This window comes from Gambusia affinis, linkage group LG01 (genome assembly GCF_019740435.1).
Source record: "Gambusia affinis linkage group LG01, SWU_Gaff_1.0, whole genome shotgun sequence".
In the NCBI taxonomy this organism is placed as follows: domain Eukaryota; kingdom Metazoa; phylum Chordata; class Actinopteri; order Cyprinodontiformes; family Poeciliidae; genus Gambusia; species Gambusia affinis.
The window spans coordinates 41,199,666-41,213,321 of NC_057868.1; the positions used below are offsets into that span (position 1 = coordinate 41,199,666).

General features: G+C 44.2%; 1 protein-coding gene across 1 annotated transcript; it reads right to left on the reverse strand.

Moving 5' to 3' along the window:
• Positions 1–1,613: 1,613 nt before the first annotated feature.
• On the reverse strand, positions 1,614–10,873 carry LOC122838501 (peptidase inhibitor 16). Its single transcript, XM_044129234.1, has 4 exons — positions 10,445–10,873; positions 2,599–2,749; positions 2,442–2,509; positions 1,614–2,355 (listed from the first exon to the last, which is right to left on the reverse strand). Exons 1-4 carry the CDS (start codon positions 10,700–10,702, stop codon positions 2,116–2,118), a joined length of 717 nt encoding a protein of 238 aa, XP_043985169.1. The 5' UTR covers positions 10,703–10,873; the 3' UTR covers positions 1,614–2,115.
• Positions 10,874–13,656: the final 2,783 nt, after the last annotated feature.

Genomic DNA, 13,656 nt, shown 5'->3' on the forward strand with positions numbered 1-13,656 from the left:
AAAGTTACTCTTTTAGCTAAATATTTGGCTAAAACGCTAATTCACATGTTGATAAATGGAGAAATTTAATCTCCATATCTGCTAATTTAGCTCTGAGGTAAATATTCAGTTTGAATATAAAGAATTAGATTGTAAACCAAATATTTAGCTTCAAACCAAATGTGTAATTTGAAGCTAAATATTCATTTTAAGGCTAACTATTTCGCTTACTAATAGAATATTTAGTTTGAAGCTAAATATTTAGTTTTAGTCAAGATATCTGGCTTGCTAGCTAAATAATTAGCTTGCTAATTGTAACAGCTGCTAATGCTATCCCGTTATGACAGGGAAAGTAAATCAAAATATTGCTGTTAATTTCTGACTGTGTAACTTTACAAACGGAAGCCCGTAGATTCGTTTCTTAAATGTGAGATTTTTAAAAGTGTGAGACATCTTTCTAATTTACCAGCTTCGGCAGGTAAACCTGCTTCCAGTGGAAAACTCTTATTTTTCCAGTTTCCGGTCTCCGGTTTGCGTTTGTTCCACTGAGATCAGCTCGTTTCCCCCAGGTCAGGGTCTGGTTCTGGTTCTGGTTCCATTCAGAATAAATCAGGTTCTCTGACCCAGTTTCCAGTCCAGACACAGTTAAAACAGCAGCTTGTAAATTATTAAGGGTCAGAGTGGGAGGCTTTTCGCTCCCCGGCGGTTCTCCTGGTTCTGCTCACAGCCACAGAGTCAGGAGTCCGGCCAGGCCGGCCAGCAGGACCGGCACCGCGCTCACAGAACCAGAACCGGCCGAGATGTTGGACTGAGGAAACGTTTTCTGCCAGGTCTCCTGGTTCCTGATGACTCTCTCCTCCCTCTTCTCCTCCTCATCGCTCTTCCCAGCCTCCTCTTCCTCCCGCGGCGCTGTGGATGTGGGAGAGAAGAAGACTTCCTGCTCCGTAGTTTCTGGAGGAGGCGAGTCTGCAGCGCTGCGTGCCGTGGGGGTCATACTGGGAGTACTGGGAGCAGCAGTGAATGTTGATGAAGGACTCGCAGCAGGAGGCGGATCAGATGACCCCACGGTGACCTCGTCTTCCTCCACGTCAGGAACTACAACACAAAATATTCCACCGTAACTCTTTCACCTAGCCTCATATTTACAGGTTTTATAACAACTGAACAATAAATTCAGTTTAAATTCAATTTACAAAGATTGTTGGAGGTGGAAGTGGATTTGAAGTCAGGAAAAGCAAATATCTTCTAAATCTGTGAGGTGAATCAGAGCCACACGGACAAATGAGTCAATTTCTGTCAAAAAAATCTGAATTTTTCTTTTTTTAAAAGCAAGAAAATTGTAGAAAAACAAGATTTTCTTTAATTCAATTTCCTTGAAAAAAAAGTCTGAAATTTTGAGATTACTCAGAAATTTTCTAAGAAAAAACATGGAAGTTTATGAAAATAAGGGAGGAAGAAACGAGCAGATTTGGGTCGGAACATTTCCTACCGCACAGATTGTTCTCACACTTCTGCAGGTTTTCTGGGCAGCTGGAGCACCAATCAACACACACACACACACACACACACACACACACACACACACACACACACACACACACACACACACGCACGCACACACGCGCGCGCGCACACACACACACACACGCACGCACGCACACACACACACGCGCGCGCACACACACACACACACACACACACACATAAAAACAACATAAACATGAAACGTTCTGATCAGTCAGCGGTTCATCTGGGTTCTGTCCACCAGGGGGAGCTCTCGCACAACGTCTGATTGTAATGATCTGAATTGGACCATCATGCAGATTTACTCTCGGGATGATGAGGGTTGCCATGACAACCGGAGGTCATGTGACTCCTGGAAGTTAGGTTCTACACCTTGTTAAAATTATGAAAATTTAAATGAGAGATACAAAACGAACTGACAGGGTGGAGAAACACGGAAAGATTTGAGGATGGCTGGAGATCAAAGGGACTTGTTGCTAAGCAACCTGAAATTAAATTTATTCTCAATTCATAAATTTGAACAAAAGACGTTAAATGTTGGCAGTCAGTCGAGCAGCGTGTCCATCTGTATGATACGCCACAACCTTAGGTCTGGACTTTGACTAGACCCTTTCAGCTGATCCAGCAGATCTGCAGACTGTGATTGACAGCATTAAGACCCCCTCCTGGCTGACCCGGCTGTGTGTGTGTGTGTGTGTGTGTGTATGTGTGTGTGTGTGTGTGTGTGTGAGTCAGGACTGACGCTGGGAAGTAGTTGCAGACCAGGAAGGACACTCTCTCCCAGTCCAGCCCCTCCATCGTGTTGCAGAGATGGAAAGCACATCCGACCCGGTGTGTGTCGGCCCAAACCATCTGCAACACACACACATCGTTGAGACGTGATCACCTCCACACACACACCTGCCTGTACACAGCTATGGAGTGTGTGTGTGTGAGACCTGTGTGTAGTGCCCACACATCTTGTCATCATCACAGCTGTTGTTCTGGTAGTCGAAGTTCAAATGTTCTGCAACAGAAACTCGTCTCAGAGGAAAGAAATCCTGTTTTTGTGTTTCTGTTGCCTGGTTGTGATGGACGGGCGTGGCCATGACTCACCCAGGAACCATTTCTCCAGAGCGACTTGGAGGTCCAGAGGCCCGCTGCTCACAAACAGATTCTCCCCCGTGTCGTCCAGCGCCGGGTTGTGGCTCCACACGCATTTAGCAGCGTAGCCCTCCGCTACCAGCTTCAGGTTCGGGTCCCATTTCTGCACACGGAGCAGAAATCAGCAGGGAGAGAATCCACCACAACGGCGTCCAGGATGCAGAAAAAACTCTAATCTGAACTTTTCCTTCCAGCCTGGAGGATAAATGGTTCACATAAACCCTTAAAGGGCGGGGCTTGGTCCATCCAGGCGTTTAGCAGCTGAATGGTTGCCATGGAGATTAGAGGATTTAAGAAGCACTGCAGTTTGTGTCTGATTAAATAACTTTAAAATATGATGGAAAGACTTTTAAAAAGTAGATTTTTAAATGACACCATGATAGAAATAAAACAATAACCAATATAAATACTAATCGTTATATATATGTTAGAGTCTGTGTCTGTTTTGTGAGAATCGTCTGCAGGAAGCTGCTGCTGAGGAGTGAAGAGGAAGAAACCAGGAACTGCTGACTGGACCTCTTATCTTATGAAATATGCTTTAGAAGATTTATGAAGGAGTTGTGTTCATGTGAGTGTGCAGCTGTGTTTTGTTGCCCCTCCCTTCTGGGCTGCACACTGTCTGTCAGCAGGATGGGACTCAGCTGAAGCTTCAGAGCAGTAACTGTAACAATTTGAAAGTTTTGATTTATTTCTGATGAAATCATTAATTTTCATAAACTTCTTTTTTTAATAAATTAATATTTTAGATTCGTCACGTTGGTCGTGTTTCCAGAAACATTTTTCCGTCTCCAGTTTTCTACAGATGAAACCAGAGGCCGCCCCTGACCCCTGACCTCTGACCCCAGAGGCAGCAAGAACCCTCATCAAGTTTCTGGGGTTGTTGCAACGCCGTCAACACAGACGTCCTGCTGCCGACCCGGTCCGGTCCGACCCGGTCCGGTCCTGTTGCCGACGCCATCTTGGTTTTGGGTTTTTCATAGCTTGTTGCATTTGGTGGCGTTTAGTTAGTTTAGTTTTTTTATTGGTCATTTTTAAAATATTTTTATTCATTTTTAGGTGCAGAATTCAAAGAGTTGGAGGTTTGTGATTATAAAAACATGAGTGTTTTTTTGCTTGCCAGAGGGTCTTTTTGTGGCTCTAGTTTCCCTTATTTGAAAGTAGACTGACAGGAAAGAGGGAAGACATGCGGAAAACGTCGGCCGGGTATCGAACCTGCGACCGCCGCGTCGAGGACTGAGGGCCTCCACATGTGGGTGGCGCTGTCCCCTACGCCACCACAGCACACCCTGTTTGGTTTTGAATATTCAACATTTTCTACAGATGGGTTCAATAATTGTAGAACGACAAACTCTCATCAGATTGAAAAACTAATAAATTGATCCATAAACACAAAATGAAGAATATTATATGTATAATTTCATTCAGTTTTTATTTTTTTTATTTATCTCATTATTTTTAATTCAGTCCTTCTAAGCAGCCATATTGAATCAGGGTCATGACCTTTGACCTTTTGGTTTTACACATAGAAACTATAAATATATTAAATATCACTTTTTTTACATGATTTTCTTCTTTGTGTTTTTGAGGATATTTATGAGTTAATATTTTTTACATTGTAATTTATATCCAAAGTTTATGTTTGAAAAGTTTATTTTTATTTCACATTTTTTGATAACAATGTTTGTTGGTTGCAAAATATAAACTTCCTGCTGCCAGGCTCCTCCCCTTTTATATGAAATATGTAAATCACCCAGTAATTGAATTTACTTCATTTCAAACATCTTAAGGCTACGACTTGCGTTTCTTATTTCATTAATTAATTTATTCATTATTTTTTTATTGATATTAATTTACTGTCTTTATTTCCAGACAGAACGTTAAGCTCCGCCCCCTGCTGGATGATCCGCTCCATGTCTCGTGGTTTGAATGAAACCAACAGAATGAACAACAGAAACAGTTTCTGCAGCCTGTATGTGTGTGTGTGTGTGTGTGTGTGTGTGTGTGTGTGTGTGTGTGTGTGTGTGTGTGTGTGCGTGTGTTCAGTGCAGACACAAACAGCCTCTCAGGTCTGAATGCGTCGTGCTCCTCTGCTGACTCGCGGCAGCAGCTGATTGTTTGTTCAGGATATTTTAGGAAGTTTTAGTTTAGTTTGAAAAATCAAATTGTTCCTCTTGACGTTCTGCTGCAGGAACGTTTTGCTTCATGAAAACCCAGAGGCGCACCAGCCTGTCAGGTGATCCAGTAACCGCCTGACAGCATCACCGCTCCTCTGCTGGTGACACCAGAACCAGAACTCCATCATCTGCTCCACCTGCAGCTGCTGTGGTTCTGAGTCAAACCAACCTGTTCCCCTCCTGGCCTGTGGGGGCGCTGCACCAACAACCACTGAAGGAAACCACACAAAAACCTCTGAAGACACTGAGAGCAACTTCCTTCTTCACCAGATGTAAACAAGATGGAGGCGTCAGATTTTAGTGTTGGAGGATTTCTCTTTAGTCTTTGGCTGAAGACCAGGAGACATTTCTGCTGCTAGCGCTAGGCTAGCACGTTAGCTTTGGTTAGATTTACCCAGAATACCCTGTGCTGTAGTCCACTTCCTGCTTTTGGAGCGGTCTCTGGTCCGCTTGGCGTTCATATTCAAACTGGACCCAGACCTCGGTCTGGAGGACCAGAGGTCAGAGGTCGATTAACTTTCACACGTGACCAACCAAACCAGAGTTTCTAAAGAAGTGGAGTGGAGTTGGGAAAAAGCGGACTGGACTAGGCTGCTGGTGTGATTGCATTTCTGTTTCAACAGAAAACTGCGGAAATGAATCTGAAAATGAGAAGCAGCGGCCATTACTGTCCAAAGTTTAATTCAAAGATTCAGGTTAATTTAGTCTGTGAGTTAATCCACCTCTGTGTCTGTTGGGGTGTTTTGGTCCTGATTCTGTGTTTGGCTCCATTCAGCAGAAAACCTGGACCTGACGGATGGTTTCTCCTCGTTGGGGTTCTGGGTGGAGGTTAGCTCAAGGTGCTACATCAGCTGCTTCTGAAATCTCTCCAAGGAGAAAACAGTTTTTCTTTTGGGTTGTTTTGCCCCTCGTTGGACCCCTCACTGTTTGCTCTGTAACAAAATTTTTGTCCAAGTGGGGCCTCCGTACTGCCAGCGATGCTCTGAAACCTCTCTGGGTTCACTGCCTCTCACTTCTACAAGTCCAAACACTGATTGGAGACAAACACACATTCCTGCAGCAGCTCTACCTAATTTTCATATCTGCTCATGTAAACATGGAGCTGGCCGGCGTTCCCACAGCTTACGGCTCCATTGCTCAACAGTCGGTTGCTCAACGCTCCGTTGCTCTGTGGTTATTAATTGGAGTTCGTCTGCAGAGGAAACTCCCCTCTGCCTCAGTGCATTCAGACCTGAGCAGCTCAGTTCATGTCGAGGCTGGGATTATTAAACTGGATGCGCTCCAAACGGCGTGGCGCAATTCTGCTGCTCGGAAAACTGCAGCCGGGACAAATAAGAGGCAATAAATAAGGCAACCGGCAATAAAGCACCGTGAGCGTTGAGCTGTGGCGGCCGGAGCGTTCCAACAACCCATTAAAAATATCACAATAGCAGAAAACCGGGTCTGTTCCTGATGTAATGTCATGATCCCAGATTTTATGTTTCCTGTTGTTTCCGGAGCGTTTGCTCCGCCCTCATCTTCATCCGCCCTGCCTCCTCTTCTTCACCTCTTCATCCTTCCCCTGCTTCCCCGTTCCTGCATCTCCAGGTTTACTCAGTTTCCAAGCAGACCGCAGCGTCGTCTGCAAACATCAGAATCCACAGAATCTCCTGCCAGGGGTCAAAGGTCAGAACCAGAGAGGCTGAGAGTCGATCCCTGATGTTCTCCACGTTCCGCCCAGGAACGCTGCCAGCTGAGACGTAGTTCAGTGATTATCAGCTTAGAAGAGTTTGGATGGGATGAATAAAGACGATGTAACAGAGAAATGTTTTACAGAACCAGAATCTTCCTCAAAACATTTTTGTTTACATCCAGGAATTTTGCACAACACTGAAAAGCAGAAAGACGATTTTTTCACTGCAGCAGAAGAAACCTGGACATGTTGGTGACATTAACTGAGTCACAGCAAAGAAAAACAACTCAAAACCATTTGGATTCAGATTTTTCTAGCTCTGTGTCGGCTCCACGTAGACTCGTTGCCATAGCAACCGGCGACTAATGTTTCAGGATTTAACACCAAAAAACACTCAAACACTTCAAACACAGAGATCAGAACATTCAGTCTGTTACAGTTTCATGTTTTCAGGATCGATGTTTATTTTGTGATTATTAATAAGTTATTTCTATGGAAGATTAGCTACTGCTGCTATTAGCTAAGCTAACAGAGTGGTGATAGATTAGCTACTGCTGCTATTAGCTAAGCTAACAGAGTGGTGATAGAGTAGCTACTGCTGCTATTAGCTAAGCTAATAAACACAAAATTCTGCAGCACATCTACATGTTACGTTGTCAAAGTCAAGCTAGCATACCGCTCCTCTCTTCATTTTTTTAATTTAAAACTTTTTATCTTGTTATCTAGTTTTAGTGTTGACAGTTAGCAAAGCACTTCGTCCATTTTTCTTTTATGTATCATGTCTACATTTAAGATTCACTGCGTTAAATTGATAATAGTTAAACTGGATGCTAGCCATCGTTAGCGAGCAGCTGTTAGCCTTCCAGCAGGAAGTTGTGGGCGGGATTTACTGTGTCAGAATCAGACTTCCTGTTTATTTTCTTAGAGGAAAATTAATTTGATCTGCAGAACTTTTTCTCATTAAGGTAAAAAATTATTTAAATGAACAGACTGTTGGTTTCTGATATGGACGATGTGGGCAGCGGCCCAGGGCGGCTTCCCATCTGGATTTGGGTTTCAGCTGCAAAGTTTTTGATAGAAGAAGAAGAAGAAGAATGGAGGAAACCTGGAAACTGATCCCAGAGGATCCCAGAGAAACGTGCTGAACTTTGGGATTAGATGTGGGAATAATTGTATGTGGTTCTGTTTGCTTTACGATTAGAACTGGATCAGAACCAGACCCATTTCTGTGACTCCTCAGTCTGATGGCGCTGCGTCGTCCTTCCACTCAATTATCCCAGCCTATGTGGCTTTGTGACTCACCGCAGAGCTGCGGCTCATGAGGCGCTTCATGCTGGTTTCCTCCCAGGTCAAAGGTCAGAGCGGCTGAGGAGACGAAGCTTCTCCACATGCTGCAGGAATTCGCTGCAGCATGTGATTTAATGTCGGTGGCTGCAGGGCAGCAGGAAAAATACCAGGCAGAGTTTGGATCTCATGTTTCTGCTGCACCGAGCCGGGATTTGAACCCACAACCCTCCAGCAGCAACTGAGAGCTTCAGGAATTTCGGTTCTTCTCGTCTCATCAGGAACTCTGACGCTGGCTAACGGATAACAGCAGCTGGGAACGGCGGTGTGGCTCTGACAGGAGGCATGCTGGGAAATCAGCTGCAGCGTTTCAATAATCTGAGTTAATCTGAGAGCAGAAAAAAACCCAGATGAACCGGAGCAACGAGACGCAACAACCAGGAGTTCACTTCCTGTTGGCGTCTGATTTCACTTCCTCCGCACTCCACCCGACCCGTTCTGGTTCTGTTCTGGTTCTGTTCTGGTTCTGGTTCTGGTTCTGTTCTGTTCTGGTTCTGGTTCTGGTTCTGTTCTGGTTCTGGTTCTGTTCTGGTTCTGGTTCTGGTTCTGTTCTGGTTCTGTTCTGGTTCTGGTTCTGTTCTGGTTCTGGTTCTGGTTCTGGTTCTGGTTCTGGTTCTGGTTCTGTTTCTGGTTTTGGTTCTGTTTCTGGTTTTGGTTCTGGTTCTGATTCTGTTCTGGTTCTGTTCTGGTTCTGGTTCTGTTCTGGTTCTGGTTCTGGTTCTGGTTCTGGTTCTGGTTCTGTTTCTGGTTTTGGTTCTGTTTCTGGTTTTGGTTCTGTTTCTGGTTCTGTTCTGTTCGGTCCAGAACTTCTGGCTGCAGAAACACAATCAGATATTTCTGTTCAGGAAGTTTAAATGTTTCTTATGAACTGATCCGTGTGATTCATCCATCCATCTATTTTCTTTACACCCTTCTTCCCTAATGGGGTCAGGAGGGTTGCTGGTTCCTCTCCAGCTGCGTCCTGGGCGAGAGGCGGGGTCACGGGGTCACGGGTCACCCTGGACAGGTCACCAGTCTGTCGCAGGGCAACACAGAGACACACAACCATTCACACACTCACACCTAGGGAGAATTTAGAGAAACCAATTAACCTTCAGTCATGTTTTTGGACTGTGGGAGGAACCCGGAGAACCCGGAGAGAACCCACCATAATTCTCAAATTCTCAAATATCCCAGAATGCAGCAGGAGAGTGAGATTTTGTTTGTATTGATCCTGACGTGATCAATGTTTCTTCAGATTCCTGCTGATCTCTGATCCGGTTCTGGTTCTGGTTTCCGTCTCGGCTCCGTTTTGTTCCAGCCTCTGCTGGTGAAGTTTGGAAATCTTTTGTTTTTTTCAGGTTTATTGTGCAACGTTTCCATTTCTGACACCAGAAATGTTTGACGTCTTTTGGCTGCGGTGATGAAAACAGGTTCAGATCAGAATCTGATCGGCTCAGATTAACCGGTAATCTGACTCAATCTCAGATTCAGTTTGACAAGATGGAAAAAATCATTTATTTTACCATCAAAACCTCAGGAGTAAAAACCCAAAACTGAAGTTTGACTGAAGCGTTTTGACAGTAATTAACAACAATATGAATTATTTTGCTTCTTATTTTGATATTTTCACCATGTCATTCATTCATCTGTAATGAATATGCAGTTAATAACAGTAACAGCTAAATATTTAAAACTGAACTAAATATTCAACTTTTAGTTAAATATTTAGTTTGAAACTGTGACAGTAATAAAAACAAAATAAAAAATCTTATAAAACATTTTATACATTTATAAACCTCTACAGAACTTTACATCAACCGAAGGAAAACCACCAGAACTGGACCAGAACCGGCAGCCCGGTCCGATACCTTCAGCTCCAGCATTCTAATGTTAATGGTATCATGATGTGGGATGTTTCCTTACACTTTGGACCCATCAGAACCAGCTGAACATGAACGCCTTCATGTCAATATGGACCAGAACCTCTGAGGTCTGGTTGGATTTACGGTACTTTCAGGCTGTTCCCTCCTGAACCGGTCGACCCGGTTCTACTGGAACCAGAACTTCATCATTTGCTCCACCTGCAGCTGCTGTGGTTCTGACCCAAACCAACCTGTTCCCCTCCTGGCCTGTGGGGGCGCTGCACCAACAACCACTGAAGGAAACCACACAAAAACCTCTGAAGACACTGAGAGCAACTTCCTGTTTCACCAGATGGAAACAAGATGGAGGCGTCAGATTTTAGTGTTGGAGGATTTCTCTTTAGTCTTTGGCTGAAGACCAGGAGACATTTCTGCTGCTAGCGCTAGGCTAACATGTTAGCTTTGGTTGGATTTACCCAGAATTCCCTGCGCTGTAGTGCACTTCCTGCTTGGCTTTCACATTCAAACACAACCAGAGTTCACTTCCACCAAACCTAGACTGAGGTTTGGAGGACCAGAGGTCAGAGGTCAATTAGCGTTCACACCTTCCCAACTGAACCGGACTTTCTAGCAAACGGACCGGAGTCGAGTAGAAATTAGTAATGAAAATCTTATTAAGCTAAAACTGAAACGAAAACAGATGTTTTGTATTTCTAGACGTTCTGACAGCAGAGCCGTGCAGGGCGGGGCGGCGTGGCTCTTACCAGGGGCATCATGGCCGACGCGCTGGGGGAAACCTGTCCTCTGTAGAAGTTGTGCATCTCCACCAGCAGCTCCTCCTCTGACTCGTTCAGGAAGCTCCAGGTTCCAGGAACCAGCAGGGCCCCCAGCAGCAGGCTCACCCAGGTTGGGGCTCCCATCGGCGGGCGACGCGGCGCCGACGCCCCCCTGGTCCTGGAGCTCCGCCGAGGGGCCCCGACCTGAGGGGCCCCCTGCCGCTCAGACTGGCCCCTGAGGTGCATGGCGTGTAACGGTCCTGAGGGAATCCTGAGGTGGTCCAGAGTCCAGCGGCGTGGATCAGAGAGTGTGTGTGTGTGTGTGTGTGTGTGTGTGAACAATGTGCCGTTGTCTCAGAGTGTGTGAGAGTTTTGTCCTCAGTGCCGCTCTTGCTCAGCTCTGCACATCGTTCTGATTCTGACTCAAATTTAACCGAGCCAGGATCCTCCTCCTTCACACACACACACCCTCTATCTGCCCCCCCCCCCCCCAGCCCCCCCCCTCCAGGGATCACATGACCCGCCCCCAGTTAAACCTGCAGCAGAATGAAACTCCTGACAGGGAGAGACTCAGGAAAATTCATTGGAGTAATATGATCACATTTCCTGCTCGCTCTGCCTGGAACCAGCACACCCAGTACCAGTTCTGGTTCTGCAGGCGGCCCGGTTCTGTCATTTGGACTGTTGGGTTTGCTTTGTGATGTCTGAGGTTCTGACTGTTTACTTCTCCTTTCCATCTGTTTTCCTCTCTTCGTTTTTTCCTTCTCCTGAAGAAACTCGATGTTCCCGAGGAAAATGTTAAACTGGGAGAGGAAATAAAACTTTCTTCGTCCACTTCAAAATAAGAGCGTGAATATAAACATTTAGTGACTTGAAGAATTCCCAACAATCAAAAACTTTAAAACATGTTGAGCTTAATTCGCCTGAAAGTTCACAAAACGTTGGAGAAAATCAGCGCTTCCGAATTTATCTGGAAAACTTTGTTTAGGGGAAGCTAAATGCAAAAAATTTTCAAAGTTAGCAAGAGCGCTAAGCTAAATATTAGCTTTGCAATTAGTGAATTAGCGGAAGCAATTGGAGGTGTTATCGCTGTAATTAGATAATAAACAGAAAAAACACAACAGGAAGTAGCACGTTTATGTTTATTATTGTTTATTCTGTTAAGTTTTAAAGTTTTTCAGTTTTTGTTTTCATTTCTGTCAAATATCTGTAATCAATAATTCCCTCCATCACCTTATTGCATCATCATGTTCCGCTTCATAGATCTCATCAGACACCACAATTCCAGAACATTTGGAACTGACGGCCATCTTGGTAGGCAGTTTCTATGGAGTTGCTATGACAACAGTAAACAAGCCACAAGTTACTCGCTGCCTCTGAGTGATACTGAGATAAAAATCAGTGATATTTACTATAGTACTTACTGCCTAACTAGCAGCGTTAGCTTAGCTACTGTAGCTTTTATCTGCTAGCTAAGAGGACACGTAGCCTCTGTGTTTCGACTTGTTCTCCGTCTGCCAGTCAGCAGAACCTTGTTGTTCACATGAAGAGTTCGTACATCTTTTATAAATCCATTTAAACGTTGATGGTAAGCAGCCATGTTGGATAAATTCTTCGTGCTCACTAGCATTGAGCTGCAGTAGCAGATCGTCTGACATGTTTCCATTCTCCGTCTCATGCGACAGCAGCCAGGGTCTGCCGTGTTTTGTGCTGCGTTTTCCTACCAAGATGGCGGATCAGTGGCGTCGATCACTTGTGGGAATTCCACCACCGACATCCAGCCCAGATGCTAGCTATATATATATATATATATATAGATATAGATATATATAGATATATATATAGATATAGATAAACTCTATCTAGATATAGAGTTTACAGTAACTCTATATCTGTAGATATAGAGTTACTGTAAACTGGTTTCCTCCCAGTAGGCTGTGACTGGAACCAGGACCGTCGGGTCGGGTAGAACACCTGCGCCGATATCTCCTTCCATCTGCTGGTTTTGATCCTGAAATTATTCACATGTGCCGGTAATCTCTTCCCAAGCGGAACATGACGGATCGTTTCGGTTCTGGCAGAGAATCACGGCTTCAGCTGGGAAGGTCGGGAATCTGTTGGCTCCGTTTCCAAACTGTGTTCACGACCAAAGACGGAGCAGAAGATCTGGATATTCAACCCAAACCGGCCCGGTTTCATCGGAAACGGACGGTCCTGACCCAGAACTTATCAGAACCAAACCAGCTCCTTTTAACAGAACCGCTTCTCCAAAAGGAAAGTTGAGCTTCACAGAGTCACTGGAGCAAATCAATCAATCAATCAATCAATCAATCAATCAATCAATCAATCAATCAATCAATCAATCAATCAATCAATCAATCAATCAATCAATCCGGTTTATTTAATTACGTAATTAATTCTCAAATATAAAAAGTCAACAACAAAACATTTTGCTGAGTTTCACAATAATATCATCATTAAATATATTGATCAATGTTTCATTGATTATTAATTGAAATCAGCTCTAATCAGCTGCTCTGGTTGAGAACCAGAACCAGAACCAGAACCAGCAGGTTGATCCAGCAGCAGTGATTCACAAACCAGCAGGATTTAAAGTTTATTCAGCTGATAGAAGGCCGACTTTGGAACCGTCTTTATGTGGCTCTGAAGCTTCAGGTCAGAGGTCAGAGGTCATCCTGATATCTAGTTTACAGCTGAAAGAACTGAGGCTGAACTGACTCTAGATCTGTACCTCTAGATCTGTAACTAAATTTCTTCTGTCTGGATTAGGATTGTTGTTTTTCACATTTTTGTTTTTTTCAGATTTTTGTTTTTTCACATCAACATTTTAATCATTTGCAGCAAAACATTTTGTTCTTTTTAATAACTCCATAAAGTTTTATCGCTCCTCATTTTCTTCCAGGCAGTTTTCAAATTCTAGCAGGATGAGAGAAACATTCTGGAAGAATCAAACCCGGTTCTGATCCGTTTTCTGCTCCGTGTTTTCACTGCCAGGCTGTTCGACACATTTCGGTTTCATTTGGATTATTTCCATCCAAACGGCCCGACTTGTTGGACTTTTAAAGGAAAAGAATCGACAGAAAACCCAGTTCAGTCCCAGCAGCACCAGGAAGTCTGCAAGGCCAGCTTTTATTTTGATAGTCTGATAGTTAGCAAGCTAATTTTCATATTAGCTAAAT

Coding starts and splice junctions, on each gene's coding strand:
- LOC122838501 (XM_044129234.1), bottom strand. CDS start 10,702: ATGCACCTCAGGGGCCAGTCTGAGCGGCAGGGGGCCCCTCAGGTCGGG. Junction 2,510..2,598: donor TCTGGAGAAATGGTTCCTGG/GTGAGTCATGGC, acceptor TTTCTGTTGCAG/AACATTTGAACTTCGACTAC. Junction 2,356..2,441: donor TGTGTGGGCACTACACACAG/GTCTCACACACA, acceptor TGTGTGTTGCAG/ATGGTTTGGGCCGACACACA.